Source organism: Protobothrops mucrosquamatus, unplaced genomic scaffold (genome assembly GCF_001527695.2).
Source record: "Protobothrops mucrosquamatus isolate PMUCROS unplaced genomic scaffold, P.Mucros_1.0 scaffold_280, whole genome shotgun sequence".
Classification (NCBI taxonomy): Eukaryota; Metazoa; Chordata; class Lepidosauria; order Squamata; family Viperidae; genus Protobothrops; species Protobothrops mucrosquamatus.
In genome coordinates, this window is record NW_015386356.1 from 2,344,446 (window position 1) to 2,368,547 (window position 24,102).

Genomic DNA, 24,102 nt, shown 5'->3' on the forward strand with positions numbered 1-24,102 from the left:
GCCTTCTGCCACAGATTCCCTCCCATAGACCGGTACGCTCCCACAGAGTGGGTCTCCTCAGGGTGCCGTCGGCCAAGCAATGTCGACTGGCGACCCCCAGGGGGAGGGCCTTCTCTGTGGGTGCCCCTGCCCTCTGGAATGAACTACCCCCCGAGATCCGGATGATTCCGGATCTCCTTACTTTCCGCTGCGCCCTCAAGACATGGCTTTTCCAACAAGCGGGCCTGGCCTAGGGAGGATTTTTAAATTGGGTTTCTTAGAAATTTTAATTACCACAACACTAAAATATTGGTTTTAATTTGGTTTTATTCGGTGGGGTGTGTGGGTTTGTCTTTGTTTTTTAAAAAATGTTGTGATCCGCCCTGAGTCCTTCGGGAGAAGGGCGGGATACAAATTGAATAAAATGAAATGAAAATGAAAATATTCATTGATCTAAAAATACTTCTGATTTTCTGCAGTATTAAATATTTCCATTTTTGATACTCTAATGTTTGATATTAATGAGCAGAAACATCTATAGAATATCTGAAGAAACAGGCTAGTCCTTCACAAGAAAAGTATTAATTTTCAATTTTTCATTGTGTTCAAATTTACCATCATGCCAGGAAAAGTAAAACTAATCTTAATTATCAAAATTTGATTTTGTTAGCATCACTGCTCAGAGGGAGAAGCCAAAAGTTGTAATTTGGTTGAGAGTTGTGCAAATACAATAATATGAAAAAGCTCCTCTCATGTCAAGATATTAAGATATCTATCTTAAGATAGAATAGAAATTATTGATTAAATATATGGCATGCATAATTCTCAAAGTATTCATCACACGAGCTATAACAATAATGTGGCTAAAAAGCTATTAATTTCTCTTCAAAGAAAGGTCAATAGGCTTATTTTTTTGAAATTAATCTTCTACCTGTGAGAAAATTCTAAAATTGTGCTGTCATGAATCTGTAGGTCATTTGGACAGAATTGCAGGAATAGGAGAAACCCAGAAACCGCTCATAGTTGCAACAGTTTCCAGAGATGGTATTTTGAAAATGTGGGATTTGACTCTTGGCAAAGCTGTCTTCACTCTACATGAAATTGGGAAACATATTAGTGCTATCACGGTATGTTTGGACAATAGACTGGTGGCTGTGGCTGACAAGACCACCATTAAAATTTGGGATCTTTCCATGCAAAAAGTGGTATACACTTCTGGTGAGTTTTTGGATACACCAATACTAACATCTGCAATGAATGGACAACTTCTGCTGGCTTTTTTTAGCGGGAACGACAAAATTCAGGTGAGTTAGTGGTTTAGTAATTCAAAAGTCTATATGCTCTGGTTAGACCTAGCTGGAAATATTTTTTGCCCTCTGCTCAATTGATATGCATAATTGTAAAGAGATCACAAACAAATGATTTTGTTAGCATTGCTTCTCAGAGGGAGGAGCCAAAATTTATAATTTAGTTAAGAGAGTTGTGCAAATCCATTAAATATGGAAAAGCTCCTCCCATGTCAAGATACTTTGGTAGTTTCCCAGGAACATTGGGGGAACAATGCAGTAGGCAGAAACTATATATTATATAAAGAAAATAAAAGCCACTAATTTCATTTGGAATTAAGTATTCCTTTTTTGTGGATGTAGATAATCAATTTTACATAAATGGTTTGTTATAGATTCTGGAAGCAATATGTTAATAAAATGCTTCTTGTACAGCTGGCCCTGCTTATTTGCAAGTGTTCCATTCCAATCAAGCTACTAGGCTGAGACTAGTATTTTTTTTTCTGTTAAATTGGCTCTGATTCTTGGAGACTGTATGGACAAGTCCTTGCAGTTTGCTTTACAAGGTTTTTCAAAAGTGGTTTTCCATTGCCTCCGTCTTAGAGCTGAGAGAAAGTCATCCAGCTGGCTTTGTGCCCAAGGTAGGACTAGAATTCAGGTCTCCCAGATTCTAGCCTAATGCCTATCCCACCACACCAAAATGGTTCTCACAGTACAGGAAATGCAGTGCAAAATATATCTTACATATGTATAAAAGTCTACAGATGTATAAAATGCATTAAAAAAACTCTACAAATACATGATACCTTTACCCCTGGTTAGAAGAGCTGGTCTACATTTTCCAACTGCAGTTAATGAGACCCCAGATAACAAGGGCTTCCTGCATAACTGTTTCCTTTTTATTTTTCCTGTTATATTCTACCATGCAGGTTTTAAAAAGAAGAGAGAAAATATACATGGGCCTTTAAATTGATATGAAATGGCTGGCAGCTAGTTGATTCTATTTCCTTTCATCCCCAAATGTTTCAGGTTTTTGATCTTGTTAATTCATGCCAACTGCTCCATGAAGTCTATCTTTTTTCTGAAGAAGCACCTATGCACAAGACTCATTCTCTACTAGTATCAAAGAACTCAGTAAAAGATTATGTTCTATGTGCCTATAGGTTAGTATAACTTAACTTCATGCCAATAAATTATTAAAATTTTCTACATAAACATAAGCTATTGGTTCAGGAATTCTTGGTTTGCAGAATATAATAGATTCCATATAGTTATGGCAAATTTAGCTTGAGAATTGCTCAGGTGCTACTTTATAATACAAGATTTTCTCTACTTCTTCCTGCAATAATAAAGGTGGGATACAAACAAACAAGTAAATATCAGAACTGAATGCTGAATCCTGAGTTACAGTATATAGAATACTCTCCTCTGTCAGGAATTTCAATTAAATAACAAAGGATTGTAATTTAGGGAGGCAGAATTGTATAGCCTCATCAGAAATGATATAGTATGTACTAGAACTTGAAACTGGGAATAATTCCAGTCATATGAACTTTCCGGACAGTCAAAGAAATATAGTTATAAAGAAGAGATACGTGAGGTGGCAAATACTTTTGGGGGGCATATCAGTGTGTTGCTTGGTTTTATGACTTGTGAGACTTCAAGTAGGGAGGCATATGGGATGAAGGAATTGCGAAAAGGGCCAAAGTTGCCTGGCTCATTGGTTTAGATCTTGTTCTTTATCTTTTCTTATTGATGGCTCTGAAAATAAAAACTAAAAATACAGTGCTCAAACTTGCATTCTTAGTGACCCACATGTGAATCTGTGATTAAAAAGGTTTTTTTAACCATTGATTTCGCAATATGATGGTTTCCATCTGTATTTTTGCCTCTTTTTTGCAGAAGCGCAAGCGAAGCAATGGTTTTCAGTGGCAAAAAGGGAAAAATAGTTGCTAAACTGAAAAGCCAGGAACGAATGGCTGCAGCTGAAGGGGTGGCTATTACTAAAGATTATTTTCTTGTGATCTTCAGGTAGTACCACCAAATTATTCTTTTATTCTCTTCTAGCTGGCTCACTTTGTCACTTTCACACATCCCTCAGTCAGCAGAAAACCATATCAGCTTCAAATCTGCCGTTCTCATTATGATCTTGACCCAGACTCTGTTACTTGTTTCAAGGCACTGAAGCCCCCTAAACTCCCTCCTAGGTGACAAAGCCTAACAAAATTTATACATCTTGTGGCCGCCATTGAACACTGTCAGAATAATAAAAATACTCTTTATCATTGCTTCAGTTAAGACAATATAAGGCTATCTCACTCATGGGCTAGGAACAAGATAAAAACAAATTTAAGGGGATGTGGCAGAAAAAGGATATGACAGGACAGGTTAGCACCATGGTTAGATCCTAGTGAGGAAATTTTCTTTTGTTTCTTGAGAACTGGTAGTATAATCTAGGTATAATGTCATTTGTACTACAATTCTCTATATATCTACTAAGAAATAAATTAGAGTTCAAACTCCTTTTTCTTAGCTACAGTAAATGAATGTAAAAAAATAAAGTCTCAGGCAGTGAGAAAACACTGTTAAGAGGAATATAAATACCTAAAAGAACTCAAAAGATTATTTTACTTTGGTTTGCTCAATATTCAAATGTATTTTCTTCATTAAGCTTAAAAACTCTTATCTATTTTAAATACCAGTAGTTGATTTTAAGTTAGACCTGAGAATCATTATGAATACTAAAATCTTTATAGGTCTTACAATTTTTTATTATTTCAAAATGCTATTTACAAAAATTAAAAATCTGAGTTAATCTAGGTATCTAGTAAGCTCACAAGAAAATTTAACAACATGAAGATTTGTTACGTGGTTTATAAGCTATTTTATTTATCATGTGGACTGGGTTGGTTCTATTTGATATACAGGACATTTGAAGCGAATAGCTATTCGCCTAAATACAAACTTGGAATAGATTCACACGTTGGACTAAGCAATAATATGATTTGTTTGGTTTTGACATATGATGTTTTGTGGATATAGCCAATTATGGTTTATTTAATAAAACAGGACTAAATAAACTATGCCCAGTCATGATTTGTAGATTCAGCCATTACATCATGCCAGAACCATATCAGATTCAGATTTTATTTGATGGAACTAGTTTTAAACACATTTGTATACTTTCACAATAAAGCTAGATACTCATAATTTTTAATTGTTTACATATAGTATTATTTTATTCTATAACTCTTTTTTTAGACACACTCAGGAGTATCTATTAGTGCATCTCATCTAAGACTAATTATCTTGTTATAGGTGCCCTTTCATGCGAAAGCAAGAAACTATTCTTATAGAGCTCTACAATGTCCATACTTTTGCTTATGCTCATAGTCTGAAGGGATGCTGCAATGATTATATTCACACTTTTGCTGTAAATCATTTGGGATCTCACCTTGTTGCATTCAGTCCTATTCCAAATACTGGCACTACTGAGATTGTATCATGGAACTTGGAGTCTGAAGATCACAAACACTTGGCTAAATTTCCTTCAGTTCCTGTTGGTGGTAAGTATTTTTTTCTATGAATTTCAAACATTTTTTATAGAAAAAGTGCGTAATAATAACCCAGAAATAAGAAGCTTTCCCTATTCAGTAAGTAAACAAGAATATCAAAATATAGGGATGCCTGCTCCTTCCCATTCAATCCTGCATTAGTTTTCAGAAATTGACTAGCATGGGTGGAGAGGTTGCCATGAACTACCTAAAATCTACAAATCAGTAAAAAAAAAAAGTATGACCAGGCTAAAGCCATTATGAACATAAGGAATAAAACATCTGTAATGCTCACAGCTGACAAAACCTCACTTTTCAGAATTTAAATAAACCTTAATAGAATAGAACCTCAAGAGAACCAGAACTGGCTTTCTCCAGAGACTGCTAGTGCTAGTTTTAAACCCAAGCCTAGCACTCCTTCAAAAAATACTAGACACAGATTGAATAAAAGAGCTATTGTTCTTTGAAAAGAGCATTAACCCTACATGTTTAAGGAGGGAGTGCCCAGTAATTGAAGGGTAGACGGCATATCCATAGGAGCCTCAAGAAGCCAATAGGAGCTGGTCTGACCAAAAGTCCCGACTGCCATCATTAAATATTCAATGAACCATTGTAAATGGTTCATATGACAAGACTTCTTTTAAAAGAAGATGGAAATCCCTACTAAAATAGTTATAAGCAAATCTAGGTTGCTTCACCAATGGCCTAAGGATAATGCAATGGTATTCATGAGGAAATGTTCTTTAAAATGGTTATCAGGACATCTTTATTCTAAGGTTCCTACAATGTTAAGATTAGCCCTACAGTCTATCTCATCAGATGCCATTTTTAATGGACAGTACCTTAAAGGTCATTAGGAGAGTTTTAAAAGTGAAAATATCATTAAAATGTAGCAAAAGAATAGTCAGTGGGAACATGGGCAGCAGTGCTTTATACAAAGCATTTATAATTTAAACTACGGTAGATATATTTAACTAGAATCAATGGTGGAAGAATTTTCCTTGTCTTCATTACTGTCCTCTCGACCTTTTCAATTTTGTCCATTATGGTCCACCATGCAGTTACCAATATTACTGAAAAATCTAGTAATAGATTACAAATAATCTAGTTAGTTGCATAGCTAAAGAATTTATTAATTACCCATGTGATAGATGAAATTTGGCATTTTCTTTATTTGTATTGTTTTATACATTTCACTTCTTTTTTCTTATAATACTACTAATAACTTTTTCTTTCAAATATATCTTCTTTTTATAGCCTTGTATTTTTAAAAACTTCAGCAGAATTCTAAAGAGCGTCTGTGTGCCTACGTTGCTCATACAAGAATAGCCAACAATCTAAATTTTGCTCGATCATTACCACACTATGAATTTAAAATATATATACAGTTTTGGATCATTTTCCTCAATAAATAAATGAAAATATTATTTAGTTTAGGACTTACTGTATGCAGAGAACATATCACATTTTAGATCATATTTATATAGAAATACTGAAAAATAAAAGGACTCACAAACTTTTACACCTCATGGTATGTGCAAATCCTCAAAGACAATAAAATGTCCTGAATTTCTAAAGATAAAGAAGGAAAAATCACATATAGGTAATGAGAAGGAAATTTGATCAATATCTGGTAGCGTGGCAATGAAAAATATGTAGCAGGAATACTTCTATTAGCCAAAGCACTGCTCCTCCAGACCTTTCCAGATACCCTCAAGTTTATGGTTTGGGATAAAGTTATTCTAAATGCCAATTGTTTTTTTAATGGTATTTTCATGAATGTGTTCCCTAGGCCAACTCCAGCTCTAATTGATATTTTTAAATGATCACACAAGCATTAATGAATGTTGAGATTTACTGAACAATGGCCAAAATGATCGTTTCTAATTATCATAATTCATATATCTGTAGGTATATGCTCTGACCTTCGATATTGTTTAGCATTCTGTGATGGAGATAATTACCTTCGATCCTGGAACTTGGCTTCCAAGATCAATGACCAGTCTTTGACTGTCACTGCAAGCAACGCAAAGAAAACAAATGGTATTCAGGATATTGTGACAATGAAAAACTATCCCAGGTAACGAGAAAAGGCAGAATAGGAAGGATGTTTATGTTAGAAGTAAATTAATTATACCACTTTGAGACCTGGAATATTTTTCACCAATTGTAAAGGCAGGACAGAAGACTGAAGCAGCCTGTTTCCAACATAACATTTCTATTTTGCTTGTATTTATAACAAAAGCAAGCTTGTAGAAAAACCAGAGGCTACAAAAGTTTCTGTAGGACTGAGAAGAAATTAGAAGTTGGACCTTCATAACAGAAGTGTCTGCATTTATACTCATTGCCACATTTTCATTTATTTATTTACTTATTTATAACATTTATAGGCCACCCATCTTACTTCAAGGTAACCCTTATTACTGGAAGACTAAGTAGTTTTATATTTAATTATGGTAATTTTATTTTATGGTGTGCTAAACAAGCCTGGAATAACAGCTGAAGACTCTTATGGGAACCGTGAAATAGATACATGCAGTATTAAAAACATTGGAAGCTTTTGACAAAATGCTTTTGCATATCAGAATTGAGGATATGTATGGCATTATAGGCAATGAATTGAATTTCAGGATTAGATGCTCATACATCTGATTACATTCCTGGCAGTTGTCATAAAGCATAGAATAAAACTGAACCAAATTAACCTTGCGCCATATCATTCTTTTTATAGAACACACATCTTAGAGTTTACTGTATTGAAGCAATAACTTACAAACATACAGAAATATATTTTCATTCTAACATTCAGTTTACCTGAAAAGAACATCAGTTTTTCTCAAATAATGCAACTTTAATCTGCATCATCTTGATTTCAGAAACAAAAATACATTCGATACTGGGTTTTTTATGTCTGATTTGCTTTTCATTAGATGAGTGTTATTTTGAATTCATACTTGCCTTCCTTGCCATCCACTATCAGACAGATCTTTGGTTGTGGGTCCAAAATGAGGGGAAATCCCCATGTAAGCTCTTGAGCTCTTAGAGGAAAGTTGGGACATAAATGAAGCTCATGATAAGGGAAGCAGGTAGGCATACAGCTGATCACTCAGTTGCACATACTGCAATTCTTAATCCTAATTCCATAGCTCAAAACTACCAGTTATCCTATTTCCATATAAAACCATGCTTTTTATTTTACTGCAGTAAAATACAATGGAAGGAATAGTGATTCACAAGTATATGGCAAATTATAAAAAATAATCGTGCCATTTTTTCAACAACAGAGAAATAACAATGTTTTGACATTTTTGCAATATAGCAATAACAAGATTATTTATATCTATCTTTCCAAAGGTATGCTGTGTGCCGAAACACAAGCCCAGGAGCCATAACAGTATGGAATATTGTAAAATCCAAGTGTAAACGTAATGCTGTGAGGGTGGAAAGGGGGCTGGCAGAGAACACAGACATCGTACTGGCTAGAGACATGAAACTTTATATACTTACAGGCAAGGGAATAGCCTCCTTTGCAGATCCTCCAAGATCGATTTTCCAGGTACTAATCACATTTTTTTCTATAAATACAGATTCTTTGCTTTTCAGCTGATTTTATGAATGATGTATTGAGAAAAAGCTGAGTCTGATAAGAAAACGATTTTGTAGTGAATGGGGACAACCTTATCCAAAATGTTGAGAAGTAAAAGTATTAAAGGGTTTAAACATCCTTTAAGGAATTAATGGATTTAAGTCTAAATTTGTCAGTTAAATCTAGAAAATATGGGTAACCATCAGTTCATCTATTCCTGAATAATTGAGTGCCAGAAAGTTATTTTATAGGGAAAAATAGTGGATAGCAGAATACTAAAAAATGATGGATATATGTATGGAATTAGGGATTATCTAATTGTTGATATGTGTGTGGCAGTAGGGATTGTCGAGGAAGGGCCTCAGACCTCCTAGTATGAGAAAACCAGGAACATTTAGGGTTCCTAGATGGGCATGTATTACAACTTTGCATCTACACCAAGCAGAAATATTTTTTATGCAATTCCAGACGCTGTTAATTTATGATCTCCTGAAAAAGAAGTACATAAAGAAGCAGAGTGGGCTTTACATAATTCCTTCTCCAAGTAATGAATACAAGATGCTAGAAGGAGGCCTTCTACTTGGTCTTTCTGAGAACAGGTAACATTTTGCAGCTATTGAAAAAGCACATAGTTTATTACAGGTAGTCTTCATTTAGTGACCTCAGTTGGGGCCAGCAATTGAGTCATTAAGCAAAGCAGTCACTAAGTGAAATTGTAATTATGTTTATGATCTGAAGAGAAATTGCATAATGTGAAAAGAAATTGCATTATTTACACCAGGGGTGTCAAACTGCCAGCCCGTGAGCCGGACGCATCATGTGGAAGCCACGCCTACCCCATTGCCGGCAAAGGCAAAACCGGCCCAATACGTTGCGCGATGTCACATGACGTCGCAAGTTTGACATGCCTGATTTACATCATCTATCACTATGGCCAGTTTAGAATAGTTTTAAGCTTCAAACCTTAACCAATTAATTTTTTTAGAAAATTGTGCTTTTTTGTGAATTTTAAAATCAGTGGAATTAGTATATATCACAAAATCAGAAAGCTCAAGTCTGTTTTGAGACTGAAAATAAAAAATAAACATAAAATGGCAATTCTTAGGATATTTGGATTAATTTTAGCAGATAAATTTAGCAGAAAATTGTAAACCCAGGCATTCTTTTACTTTTCAACAAACTTTTAATTTAAATTTGTCTCCTATGCTTTATTACAAATTAAATGTTTATAAGTCAATAGAATCTCTAATCAAAAATAGTACAATTGTTGGTTGTTTTATCTGGTTCTTACTATATTTTCAGAGACCATTTTGTTACTTGGAACTTGGAGACAGGACTTATTAAGGATCGATTAAGACCAGAATACAAAGAAAATTTTGTCTTGCAATCTACTCAAGCCACTACCCATTCCTCATCCAAAGACAACATAAAGAGACCCAAAGGAGTTTTGTATAAAGAAAAAACAGGTATCAAATATTTAATTCTACTTAAAGGCTATATTGTCAAAGCTAATTCTATGCAGTAATTTATAACAACTGAAACCTAAAACCATTCCTTGGTAAATTGGAGAAACCACAGAGAACCCAGGTTTATTATTTTTGTCTTTGCATTTGTGGCCTGCATTTTGTTTGAAAGCTCACAAGAGTGCATGTGATTTTGTTCCTTCATTTTATCCTCTGAATAACAATAACTGTTTCAGTTTTGTTGAAACAGAGTGACTTGCTAAACTCTATGGTCCAGCTGGGGATTTGAACCTTGGTATTTCTGATCCAAGTTTAATGCTTTACCTTTAACGTTTTACGGGTGTTTTGTGGCTAGCTGAGCAAAGCAAGTACTGGAGCTGAGGGTGGCACTGAGGCTTGGAGATGCTTGGCAGTGCCTCTTTTGGGGCACAGGTGAATTTAACACTTTTTAAAAACTGCTGGTAGGCCACTCAACATTGCTTGGCAGGCCACATGTTGTGTAGGCATGCTTTCTAGAAGTGCTTAATTTTTAATACATAGTTAACATAACTGATTTAAAATAACTTGCATTTTGGAGACATACAGAAACTTGTTCTTGGCCTGTGTGATCCATTTGACAATCATGTACATATACAGCTAAAATGCAGAATAGGTACAATTCTGTTTTATTAAACAGTTACTTGAGAACATTGCAAGCATTTGAAGAAATATTACAGGCAGGCAGAGAGCAGAGAAAAAGTAAAATAAATTACAGTTCTGAAATATCTAATTTAATTGAACTATCTATCAATCTTCAATCAATCTTTGCAGTATCTAATTTTTTTTAGATATTTTAAAATTACTGGCTACTTTCAAAACTGTTGCTTGATTTTTGCCTTAATTCAATTGTTCTCAAGGAGTAATTCATGCTTAGGTATTTATTCCCACTCCACCCCCACCCTCCATGCCTAAGGAAATCAGTCATTTGGTCACTGACCAGCAAAACAAGTATTGGGGAGGGGGGGAAAGGCACACTGATATCAATGCAGCCTATACAGCACAAAAATTGTCTAAAATGAAAAGGCTATAAAGTCACAAAATACATGTAAAATTGTAAGTTTAAGAATTTTGGACATAAAATTAATATAAGCCATTATGCAATTTGTATAAGACTTGTTTAAGAATTTAGAATAATAAAATTGCCAATCTAAAGTATAATTATAATCTCCCAGGATTTGAAATGGACACCTAACATTAGAACCATCATTAAAAAGGCACAACAAAGAATGTTCTTCCTGCGTCAATTCAGAAAATTCAGACTGCCCCAGGAGCTGTTGGTACAGTTCTACAGAGGAATTATTGAGTCTGTCATTTATACTTCTATAACTATCTGGTTTAACATGACAGATACAGACTTTAATGGATAGTTAATTGCAACCAGCCTGCCTTCCATTGTGGACCTGTATACTGCATGGTTCAGAAGGAGGACTGAGAAAATAACTACAGACCCCTCACATGCTGGACATACACTCTTTCAATTCCTCCCCTCAGGACGCCGCTATAGGGCATTGTATGTTAAAACAACTAGACCCAGACAGTTTTTTCCCTTCGTGCCATCACTCTGCTGAATATCTAATTACCACAGTACTGTCTTCTGTCTATTTAACCATGTAGTATGACTGTATTCTATTATCCTTCTCATCTTTTCTACTACCTTCTATTGGTAACTTATGATCATATTACTTTGTTTGTATATACAGTGAGACTTATGCACTGCAAACAAATTTCTTGTATGTCCAATCACATTTGGCCAATAAAATATTCTCCTCTCCTCTCCTATTGCTAAAATACCAGCCTCCTTGCTGTATAGCAGCTTCTGTACCTGAGCTGCCTGACTCCATTTCTGGGTTGGGAATGGAATTCCCCAGATTTATGGTTTTGGGGGACTTCTTTCCCTAGGAATGGGGTCTGAGGGAACGTGTCAAAAATGCCAGTTTTTGACAAAAATCAAGTGACTGTGGTACGCTGCAAATAGGCATAAATGCAGGTCATTTGCTGAATATCTGAAATGCGGTCATGTGACCACTGGGGAGTAAGCCGAAAAAAGTTTAATATTGAGTCTTAAGTACCTTTTGGGAAGTCCGTTGTAATCCTGAATGGTTGCTAAGTGACCGAGTATAAGTCGAGGACTATCTGTACTCACTATCTCTGCTTTGGGTTTGTACATTTTTAGTTTTAAAAATATAAAAATCAGCATTAAAATAGAGATGATTAAATGTCTGTTTTTACATATGAATTCTTTTTTACTGAGTATTGTCCACCACCCAGAGTCACTACTCATGAGATGGGTGGCTATATAAAATTGAAAAATAATTAAATAAATAAAATCCATGAAAAAAAATTAATAGTAATATTACATCTAGAAAAGATGCAGTAAGATAATGCGTAAGAAAGAAAAATACGTGACAAGTGATTATGATTTCAAATCTAAAATTTAGACTTCTATAGTGACTATATTGTTAAAATAAGTCTGGCAGCTAATTAAAATAAGTCAATTGACAATAATGATACCCTGTAATATATTGTTATGAGAGAGTGAATAGACAGCTCTATTCGAAATGTGGAAAATATCTAGAAGGAAGAAAAATTATGTTATATAAACCATTTAACAATATCTGGCTGCTATCCCCAAAGTAGAATCCAAATGATCTGATAGTAACAAATTGAGACAATAAATCAGTGCAACCAGGGTGTCTGATGATGAGTGGGAATACTAATTCCTGATGAGTGTCAGCACAGAGGCAGCAGTACAATAGAACTGCTCGAAAGGGATGTTCTAGTATTTCCCGCAATGACTGCTTTTGGAACGGCATTGAATCAAGCCAAAGACAAGGCCGTTCTAAATTTAGGGGCTGTTATGCATTGAGGCATCTGGCTAAGTGAAGTGGTATCTCGGAAGGATGTTTCTGGGCAAGAATGACAAATCTGATTGTAACTCTATGTCAATGGTATGTTGTTAAAGACTGGCATATTTATAACCTATCAAGGTGATAGCTGCCTATGAGAAACCCTATGATTTTAAATTTTCATGTATTGTCTCACACCTGGGAGACTGGAAGCTGTCAATTATTATTTGAAGGAGCTACTTGAGGAAGCTTTCTGGTTTTGTAATTTTTGTGCCTTGGGCAATTTTATATAAGCATAAAGAGGTGATTGAATAAGCTGAACTGTCTTTAGATATGCATTCTTATTCAGTTGTCTGATTGAGATGGTGACAGGCATACCAGTTATGCATTAGCATGGATTTGCTGCTTAGTTTACTGAAACTAAATTTTTAATGTAAATTTGCAGAACAGGCAGACAATTAGACATTGCTTATTCAACATTCCCTTTTCCCTGTAGCCAACACAACTTATGCTGTTTAGTGCAAAGTAAGTTCTTTATCTCTGACATGTAAACCTGCCAAGCCTGAATAGTTTGGTATAAGCTACAGGAGGGGTAGTCAACCTTGGCTCTTTTATGACTCGTGGACTTCAATTCCCAGAATTCCTGAGCCAGCTTAGCTGGCTCAGGAATTCTGGGAGTTGAAGTCCACGAGTCATAAAAGAGCCAAGGCTGACTACCCCTGAGCTACAGCCTTATTACCACTCCATCTAAAAATGAGGAAAATTGGTTTTACCAACTAAACTCAAATCCAAACCAAGCCCTCACAAATCTGTTGAGATACTAGGTCTATTTCTGATTTAGATCCAGGTGTGCAACAAAGGAGCAATTACTATGAGTGCTCTTTCACCAGTTTAAAAAAATAATATAACAGAAAGGTTTCAGATTGCTTTAGTAATTGCCCTGCTTGTAAAAATAAAGTTACGTTAAATAATCATGTTTGGAAGGCTAAATTGTATTTAGTAGTAACCCTCTTCCATTTTCATATATAATAGAAGCCGACACTCTCTCGCACACACACACACTCAATAGCAGATAGATTTTAAAAATTGAGGAAACTTTTAAAATACGTATCAGTAGATACAGTTCACTGAGAAAGCAGAAAATAGCACTATGGATCCTGGCCTAATTATCCATTTATGGAAGGCAACACTAACCTTAAGCCCCAACCCTGTTGGCTTTTTGCAAAGCTTTAAAATCCAGGCCTGGGACTCAGAATGTGTTAAGGGTTCTGTTACTTGGCTTTCCTATTAGTTGATTAATCATCAAGGCCGCTGTTTGTATTTATTTTGTGAATGATTTTTATTGCTTTATTTTTTTTTATAATTTTAGAATTGTAAGATGCCCAGAGTCATTTGGTTGAGTTGGGCAGCTATAGAAATTAAATAATTAAATATTTATCTAAACATACCTTACCAAGAGTAATTTGTAAGCCATCTTATTGAAAAGCACAACTAGAATTCAATTTCTGATTTAATGCAACGGCTCCCAATCTTTTGGGCATTGGGGACCGATTCCATGGAGGGTGTTTTTTCCAGGGACTGGTGTGTGTGGTTTCACTCACTTCCGCAGTCTGGCTCTTTGCTGGCCGCAGACCGGCACTGGTCTGCAACCCGGAGGTTGGGGACCCTTGATTTAATGGATACAATCATGTCTTTGCAGAAATCTGAAACTATTATTTGTGGGCAAAAGTATTGATCTCCCCATATTCCCATAGAATCCCAATTTGCTGTGAAATAAGTTGAAACTGACACAAATAGCATCCACTATTCTTTATTACTCTAATATTTTGAGGCAATAATGGCAGTTAAGCATTATCTGTAGCTCTAAATAAGACCTGTACAATTTTCAACTAGCAACTGCTCCAGTTGTCGTAGATTTGATGGGTTCCTTCTCCCAACTTTGTTTCAGGGATAACTATAGTATTGGCTCCTTCTCTAGGGGAAGGGTATTGTTTTGGCGCAGTGATTAGAATGCAGTATTGCAGGCTAACTCTGCATTCTGCTGCCAGGAGTTCAATCCTGATCAGCTCAAGGTTGACTCAGCCCTCCATCCTTCCAAGGTCAGTAAAATGAGGACCCAGATTGTTGGGGGCAATATGCTGACTTTGTAAACTGCTTAGAGTGTGTTGTAAAAGCATTATGAAGTGGTATATAAGTCTAAGTGCAATTGCTATTTATAAATTGCTATTGCTCTTTTTAATTTCTTTTAACTTCCTCAGTCTAACCTACAATCTTACTTTTTCCGAGAAGTCTTCAAATACCAATGAAAGTCCAAGATTGCTTAACTTTTGACTCTGCTGAGACAAAATAGCTGTTATAGTGCTTTAACACCACTATTAAAAATCACAATAATTACTTGTATTTCATGTGTAATGCCATAGTTTTTTTACGTATGCCTTTCTCTTAGCATTATGGCATCCCTGGGAAAAGCGAAATGAAACCAATACTGGAAAGAAAAGGAAAAAAGAAAGGGCATTACAACTGGAGGTGGAGACATTACAAAAACTAGCTAAAGAGAAGAATAATACTATTGATCAGTTCCTCCTGAGTGGAGATGAGAAGGCAAGTTGTACTTATCAAGACACTATTTATTCGTATTTATACATACTTATTTAAATGTTAACGTGCTTAATATCCTACATGTATTCTTTTGTTTTATAAACATGTTAAAACATAACTCATTTGACATTGTAAAATGTATTTTTAGAACACAGGTAGTCCTTGGTTTGTCCAATGACATTTGAAGTTACGATGGTGCTGAATGAGGGGAAAGTATGACCAGTCTTCAAAGTTGTAGCATTCCCACAGTCACGGTCACAAGATCATTGTTTGGATGCTTGGCAACCAGCATGAAATTATGACAGTTGCAGAACCCTGCAGTCATGTGATTGCCATTTGCGACCTTCCCTGCTGGCTTCCCACAAGTCAATGGGGTAGTCGGCAGGAGGTTGCAAGTCCAAGATTGCAAATTTTCTCCTGAGCACCCATGAGACATGAGAATCTCATACTCCATAGCATTCGGCCACTTGCCCAATACACAACATTATGCGCCTACCTGTTATTCCTAGTACCCATCCAGGGCTCCTGCCTGCTTGTACTCCATAGTCCCAACCTGCCTGCCTGTAGTTTTTGACCACTGGACTGCTTGCCTATGATTGTTTCAAGGGCATAAGCAAATTTGTAAAGTCCTTCTGGATTCATGCTTCTTGCTTCTTCATACATCATGGTCATGTGAGGTTCACACTTGATGGCAATGGGGACTGCTGGGATTGCTGTTGCTAAGCGATGGTCACATAACATCATGTTTTATGACTTCATCGCTTAGTGATGGAAATTCCAGTCCCAATTATGACAAACAAGGCAGTTTCTCAACATGGGCTACTTGTATACTTAGTATTCAAAGATCCTGTGTATAACAGTCTTAACTGCTACATTCTCCACCAATTGCAACTCCTGGATACATTTCTGTGCAGGCCAACATAAAGCATATTGCAGTAATTCTTTTGAGTTTAATTTAGTTTGTTTTAAAATGGAACAATGTAGTACCCCACTCATTGTCATAGCTATAGAAATGTATTAAATATATAAAAAATAAAAAATATTTTCATGTAAGTCCTGCTGATATAAAGGAGCCCTGTGTGAATAGGCAATTGTACAAAAATGCTATAAATTAAGAATGCTTTCAGAAATAGAAGTGTTAATAGTTTATTTTTATTAATTAACAAAATGGAAAGTAAATGAACAGAAGAGAAATCCAAGTCAATTCAATATTTAGTGTGACCACTCTTTGCCTTTAAAACAGCATCAATTCTTACACTTGCACAAAGTCAGGGATTCTGTAGGATTAGAGTTAGGTGTATGATTAACCAATTATACCAAGCAGATGCTAATGATTATCAATTTCATATGTAGGTTGAAACAGTCATTAACTGAAACAGAAACAGCTGTGTAGCTTAAATGTGGGTGAGGAATAGCCAAACTCTGCTACTCAGGCGAGGTTTTCGAAGAGGGTTTCATGTCACAGATCATACATTACAGCAAAACAGCACAAGAACAAGACAAAAGGCAGTTATACTGCATCAGCAAAGCCTTTCCCAGGCAAAGATTTCAAAGCAGACTGAGGTTTCAAGATGTGTTGTTCAAGTTCTTTTGAAGAAGCACAAAGAAACAGGCAACACTGAGGACTGTAGATGCAGTGGTTGCCCAAGGAAACTTAATGCAGCAAATGAAAAGACACATCATGCTTATTTCCTTTTAACATCTGAAGATGTCCAGCAATGCCATCAGCACAGAACTGGTGGAAACCAGTGGGACCCAGGTATACCCATCTACTGTCCAGAGAGGATTGGCTAGAAGTGGTCTTCATGGAGGAATTGCAGCCAAAAAGCCATACTTCCGGTGTAGAAACAAGGCTAAATGACTCAAATATGCATGAAAACATAAGGTCTGGGGTGCAGAAAATGGCAGCAAGTGACCTGGACTGAGTGAAAATTTGAAATATCTGGCTGTAGCAGGAGATAGTTTATCTCCTGGAGAGGGCTGGAGAGGGGCTGGAGAGGGGTACAGTAATGAGTGTCCGCAGGCAACAGTGAAGCATGGTGGAGCTTCCTTGCATTTGGGGCTGCATTTCTGCAAATGGAGTTGGAGATTTGGTCAGGATCAATAGGGTCTTCAATCCCAAGAAATAAAGGCAGGGGGTCCTTGGTGCTCTCTGAGCTTGGTTGTTTTCTTACAGATGTTTCATTACCCTAACTAGGTAACTTCATCAGTGCTAGTCACTAGTCATTACCTAGTTTGGGTAATGAAATATCTGCAAAAAAAGAACCAAGCTCAGAGAACACGAGGACCTCTCATTGCTTTAGGTGAAAGGCTTTGGGAGCCTTTCCTAACCAGATGTCTTCCGGAGATATTGGATATTTAGAACCAGGGTTTTTTTTCTCATAGAACGCCCAGAATGGAGTTCCGGCACCTTTTTTGGATGGAACCTTGTAGGGTAGGCAAGGCGGGTTGTATGACGTGTGTGAGTTCCGGCACCTTTTTTTTTTTTAAGAAAAAAAAGCACTGTTTAGAACAGTCTTGAAGGAACCTTGCTAAGTTTCTTCATAAACTGTGTGCAAATGTACCTAGAATTGATGTTATTTTGAAGGCAAGGATGGTCACACACCAAATATTGATTTGGAGTTCTCTTCTGTTCATTTACTTTCCATTTTGTTAACTGATAAAAATAAACTATTAACACTTCTATTTCTGAAGCATTTACAGCATTTCTACAAAACTGCCCAATATTTTTGCACAGTACTGTATATTGTCAAGGTTTAGTGCTTAATTAATTTCATAAACAAAGTTATCCAACATGTCCTATTACAGTGTGAAAAAAATTGCTCCCTAGTTCTTGTCTGTTCCCCCTAATAAGTAACAAGGTCAAAACCTTTGAACTGGGAGCCTTGTTGCTTAATTTATTTTTGCCAGATGCTAAAGATGTTTTATTGTTTTTAAAATAACTGCCTTTCTCTTTTCACAGATAGCTGTGTGTTCCTACTATGCACATCATCTATCAGTGTTCAGCTTGGAAACCATGTCCTATCTCCACACACTTGAGAGCAAAGAATCAATGCTTTTTTTATATAATGCTGCCTTAACATATACTGGGCATTATCTAGTGCTTTCCAATTACAGCGAAGAGGAAAAAATCAGCTATGTAACACTATGGAATTTAATCACAGGAAAGGTATAATTTCTGCAATACTTCGGCAACAAGAAAACTTTGTAGTATCGTGATTTCCAAATCAAAAGACAATAAACAATCTAAGCTCTCTGCAAATAGTTTGTGAACATAATTCATCTTACCCATTTCCATTAGTTTAAAATGATTCCTAATTTTGGAATGTTTGAATTAGGTTATCTATCATCAAACTATTCCTTCTATAATTCAAATACCCAGATCTACTACAATACCTTTTTAGCACAGTTGTAAAAATGTCCAATAAACATCTTTTTTGTAAGTCCAAGAACAGGAGCTAAATATTTCAACTCTTTATTTTGCATTTTGAGCCACGTGGAAGGAGTAAAATAGGTAGCATAGTCTTAATGTTGCAGATGACAGATATCTTTTATTCCTTAAAAATCTCAAACCTCCTTCCCAAGAGGGTCCTGGCCCTGCCCAGTTTTGAAGTGTGGCTCTTGACATTTGGGCATTTTACTTCAGCCATTATTCCTTCATTCCTTGCCTTTCCACAATACAGCCACGTTCTGGAAGAATAAGGATGAACAGGAAAACATTACCTGCAGTTATACACCTGCAAATCTATATATCTATAGCTTGTATGTAAAGTTACCCATAACCAATTTACTCAATTTATTTTTGTCTGTTATAAAAATATAGGTTAGAAAAAGATTAAAAAATGAGCCTAATGTCTGTTGTACAGCCATTACTGCAGATGGCAGTAGAATAATTTTTGGAGTGATGGTGGATAACCTGTAAGTAAATACTAAAATTTAGTTATTACTAGAAAGATTTGTAATGTGCCCAATAAATTGTTTGGTTGCATTCCACAAAGATACTGAAGCAACATGGGAATACATGTAGTCCTCAGCTTACGACCACAATTGAGCCCAAAATTTCTTAAGTGAGAAATTTCTTAAGTGAGTTTTGCCCCATTTTACGACTTTTCTCGCCACATTTGTTAAGTGAATCACTGCAGTTCTTAAATTAGTAACACGGTTATTTAATGAATCTGGTTTCACCATTGAATTTGCTTGTCAGGTCGCAAAAAGGGGATCACATGACTCCAGACTCTGCAACCATCATAAATGTGAGCCAGTGTCAAGCTTCTGAATGTAAATCACGTGACATGGGGATGTTGCGGCGGTCATATGTCTGAAAAATGATCATGTCACTTTTTTCAGTGCCACTGTAACTTCAAACTGTTGTAAGCCGAGGACTACCTGTACATATAAACCGGTAGTCCTCAACTTAGGACAATTGAGCCCAAAGTTTCTGTTGCTAAGTGAGACAGTTATTAAGTGAGCTTTGCCCTATTTTACCACCTTTCTTGCAACAGTTAAGAGAATCATTGCAGTTGTTCAATTACTAATACAATTGTTAAATGAATCTGGCTTCCCCATTGACTTGTCAGAAGGTAACAAGATGATCACATGATCTCAAGACATTGCAACTGTCATAAATATGAGCCAGTTGCCAAACACCTGAATTTTGATCATGTCACCATGGGGATGCTGCAACGACTAAGTGTGAAAAACAGTCATAAGTCACATTTTTCAGTGTTGTAACTTCGAATGGTCACTAAATGAATAGTTGTAAGTCGAGGACTACCTGTAGCTGGAGACACATGGAATATTAATACTATACAATATTTTATAACAATTGAAGAGAAAGTTGGACATTTTTATTACATACAGAAACTGCCAAAGATTGAAAACATAAATGCAGCTATTCCTTGAACCCATTTTGAAGACAACTGATGAGAGTATGCAAATACCACAGCTTTAAGCTTCATAGTAATGTTAATAATATCTAGTGAGATATTCTTGTGTTTAGATACATAGACATTTATTCATAATAGTCAGAAACAACTTGAGGTAGCTTTCAGGGGTTATATATTCCAAATGTAACTTCCTTCTCCACTAATGTAAAAGAAGTTGATGTATCATAGAACTCTTTTCAAATTTCCAGGAATGTTAAAAGCAATTAATTACTAAACTTACCATAGTATACCACCAAAAATAATATAACAGGCATTAGATATTTTTATGTAAATGTGCAAGATGGATCCAATTATATAATTAAGATGTACTGCTTTTACTAAAACCAGAAGTTATTTAAATAGTCCAGTGTAAATCAAGTCAGACACTGGAGTTATTCAAAGTTTTGCCAAAGTTAATTATAGCAGTAGCACTTAGACTTATATACCGCATCATGGTGCTTTTACAGCAAGTGGTTTACAGAGTCAGCATATTGCCCCCTACATTCTGGGTCCTCATTTTACTGACCTTGGAAGCATGGAAGGCTAAGTCATTATCTAACAAAATATGCTATATACAAAATAATTATTAAACAAGTTGTTTCTCAGAGTACAATATGCTATTCTCCTGATTTTCTGTTTACAAAATAGTAGATAAGGTTAAAAGAAATGCTAAGGTTGTTAATTATATCTACAATATTATAAATTCTAAATAATGTCCAAACTGATACATTTTTTTTCTTGTGGTTTATAGGATTAAAATTTGGGACCCATTTAAGCATAAACACAAATTAATGCAAGGTTATGAAGGCCTTGATCTGACTGTGAATAGCAAATTGCACATATTAGATGGAACAAAAGCAATTCTACTTGCAGGTTTGTTCATAATTTCTTTTGTAGGTAAAAAAATTGTTCAAACTATGTTCTTTTGATTTTTAATATTATAACCTGTTATTTATAACTAATTCTAGTGAAAACATTAAACTTAATATGCTATTGTTATTCTGATCCTAAACATCGACATAGTTTACAGAAGAAATTTCTGTTTGCCATATACAGTCACATTTTAAAGGGTATTTAGAATGTACGCTATTATTTGCTGGTGTACCTATATCTGGAAGTTATAATGAATGCATTATGTATTATACAAACATGAAAAAACAGGCTGATTTTTTGGGAATGGGTGGGTTTCAAAAACTGAAATTAATGCCTTATACCTCTAAAAGATTGAAAAACATTTTATTCATTCAATGCTGAAAATCCTGGCCCCAGAAATAAGATGCATTCAGCTCATAGACTGCAAGTTGTATGCCCGTCCTCAATTTTTTTTCTCTAAAATTTTGTCTTAGATTACCATCATTAATAGAACAGGGTTCATGGCTCAGCTTGCTGTTAAAACATAGGCCACTGTGGTTTATTAATGAATTCTAATCAATGAAATATTATTTAGCACTATGTCTACAGTGGTTAAAGAAGGAAAAGATGATTCAGTACACATCGTGCTGCATGTGTCAGCAACTCTTTAATTCAATGGGTTTTTTCCTGAAATTTTTTTTAAAGCTGTGTAAGCCTAGGAAAGGTAACTGCAAACTGTATGACATAAGCCTCCTCATATGTTCTGAATTATGCTTTCTCTGTTTGAATCCAGAGTGATATATTAACAATCTAATATCCATTAACTTTGGCTATACACTGGCTATACAGTGCTATTGTTTTGCAAAATTTAATCCAAGCCAAACAGATTCCACAAGAATTTTGCATAACATTCTATTTGCATAACAAAGAAGCACAGGCTTCAGTAAAAATGTTAGGGAATGGAATATAAAAACAGATTAAAAATATTTTTGATACGCATGTGCCTATGTATAAATTAGTTACAAATCTGAATTTACCTACTAACCAGGATACTTCTGAAGAATAAAAGTGGCAGACATAACTGTAGCAGTGCCAAAAAATAACCAAAAATGTCTCATTCCATTATTGAATTAATTTCAGCATTTTATATTCTATTATATTTACCACGAAGAAATTATACCAAAGGGTTTTTAATTTTACTGCTATGGATTAACCAACACAAGAGAGGTTTTTTTTATTAAAATGAAGGAAGTTTCCAAGCCAAACTAAAGGTAGTAACATGCATTTCCCTCTCCCACTTTAGGTGAGGTCAGTTTCTGGGATTTGGAGAATGGCACAGTTATATCCATCTTTACATTTGATAGCAAAATCTCTTGCATGACTGTTGCCTGTGACAAAAAGACAGTTCTTTTAGGCTTGAGCAACTGCTCTACTCTTACCACTTTGAAAATGATGAGCATAAACACTGCTGAAAATTCAATAGGAAAAGATTTGTTTGGAGAAGACTCATCAAGCAGTGAAGAAGAACTTGAAAATATTTAAAAGAGAATTTGAACAAAATAAAATCATGAGCATAAACAAATGAAAGTTGACATAGTTTAACAATATTTTTGTTTTAAAAGCAATTGCACATGACATTTAAAAGAATACAATAAGCAATTGCACATAACATAAAAAGACAATACTAATTTTCCTACCTGTAAATTATTTCTCCATTCTCCCCAATAATTATCTGCAAGTTGGAGAAAGATACAACTGATAATGTACAAAAGTAACTGAAGAAAATGAAGCTGCTGCCACCAGCTTTGCCTTTTTCTTAGCCCCATATGGCATTGTAGAAAATTATGCAAGATGAGAATCTTTCAGTCTCTACTCCCCATGTAAAAAAGTCAAGAAACTAAAGGAAAATCCCCATGACAGAAGAAGCTCTTCACTGAAAGGAATGCAAGGAGAATGCAGAGACTACTTTGACCAGTCATAAACATAAGAATTACTGAACTCAACTGGAGTGAAAGAAAGAATAAGTTTGTACAAAGGATTTACTCACCTCATTATCATTCTGCAGAAAAGGGGGAGTGGGGAAATCTCCATACGTTAAGGATCTATTCCACAACTTATATACCTAGATTATTATTTTTTTAGGTGATGGGTTTCTTTAGGATTTGTTGGATAAGTTTGACACTTTTCACTGATTCAGGCAAAAGTATTGCTACTCCTCACTTTTGCCCAAGAATCCCAATTTGCTATAAAGTAAGTTGAAACTGACAAAAGTAAATGCCATTCACATGACAGTTCATACAACAGACACTCTGATGTATGATTTAACATATTCTTGTAATTATTAGATGAAACAAGTCAATACTTTTGGCTAGCAGCAAGCAGAGAGAGACTTTGTAGTAAAACATAGAAAACATGTATTCTCTCTCTGCAAGAGGAAAAGGTGCCAGTTTTTTTATATCAACTATAAAACAAGTTAATGATAAAATATACTATTACTTATTAGCCCATTTTGTGAGGCAATTTCCCTTTTTGTCATGCTAAATATTGCTCATTAATACTTTTTTGGGTTATACTGAAACATGCACAGATATGTTTTAGGTACTATATTGTGTGATGCAACATAGAATATATGCTACTATGTAAACTGCAATTTCTGACTATTCTTACCTTTATCTTTTTATAAGCTACACGGTTAAATTTGGAAGATTAGAAGGCAATAACACTTCACATCAGAACTCTTCTTATTCTGATGTACAAGACTGTTGCAGGCTGTCAATAAGATTTATGGAACCTGAAATGAGTGTGCATTTAACGTAGTAATAATTAAGGGTATTATGAAAACTTCAATACTCATACAAAATGCGAGTTTCACTAGCATTTTAACAATGTATTGTAATTATTGTTCAAGACATGTATCAGACATATAGAAAAATAATTGTAATGGTAGGTTTATTTTAACAGTGAGAGACAGAAT

At 35.3% G+C, this 24,102-nt stretch overlaps 1 protein-coding gene across 1 annotated transcript; it reads left to right on the forward strand.

Moving 5' to 3' along the window:
* The first annotated feature begins 2,260 nt into the window (after nucleotides 1-2,260).
* On the forward strand, nucleotides 2,261-23,778 carry LOC107302677. Its single transcript, XM_015831809.1, has 12 exons — nucleotides 2,261-2,428; nucleotides 3,168-3,296; nucleotides 4,584-4,831; nucleotides 6,731-6,899; nucleotides 8,174-8,375; nucleotides 8,874-9,004; nucleotides 9,708-9,871; nucleotides 15,200-15,354; nucleotides 18,314-18,520; nucleotides 19,175-19,269; nucleotides 21,028-21,149; nucleotides 22,432-23,778. Exons 1-12 carry the CDS (start codon nucleotides 2,286-2,288, stop codon nucleotides 22,668-22,670), a joined length of 2,004 nt encoding a protein of 667 aa, XP_015687295.1. The 5' UTR covers nucleotides 2,261-2,285; the 3' UTR covers nucleotides 22,671-23,778.
* The last annotated feature ends 324 nt before the right edge of the window (nucleotides 23,779-24,102 follow it).

Coding starts and splice junctions, on each gene's coding strand:
- LOC107302677 (XM_015831809.1), top strand. CDS start 2,286: ATGTTTCAGGTTTTTGATCTTGTTAATTCATGCCAACTGCTCCATGAA. Junction 2,429..3,167: donor TATGTTCTATGTGCCTATAG/GTTAGTATAACT, acceptor TCTTTTTTGCAG/AAGCGCAAGCGAAGCAATGG. Junction 9,005..9,707: donor CTTGGTCTTTCTGAGAACAG/GTAACATTTTGC, acceptor CTATATTTTCAG/AGACCATTTTGTTACTTGGA.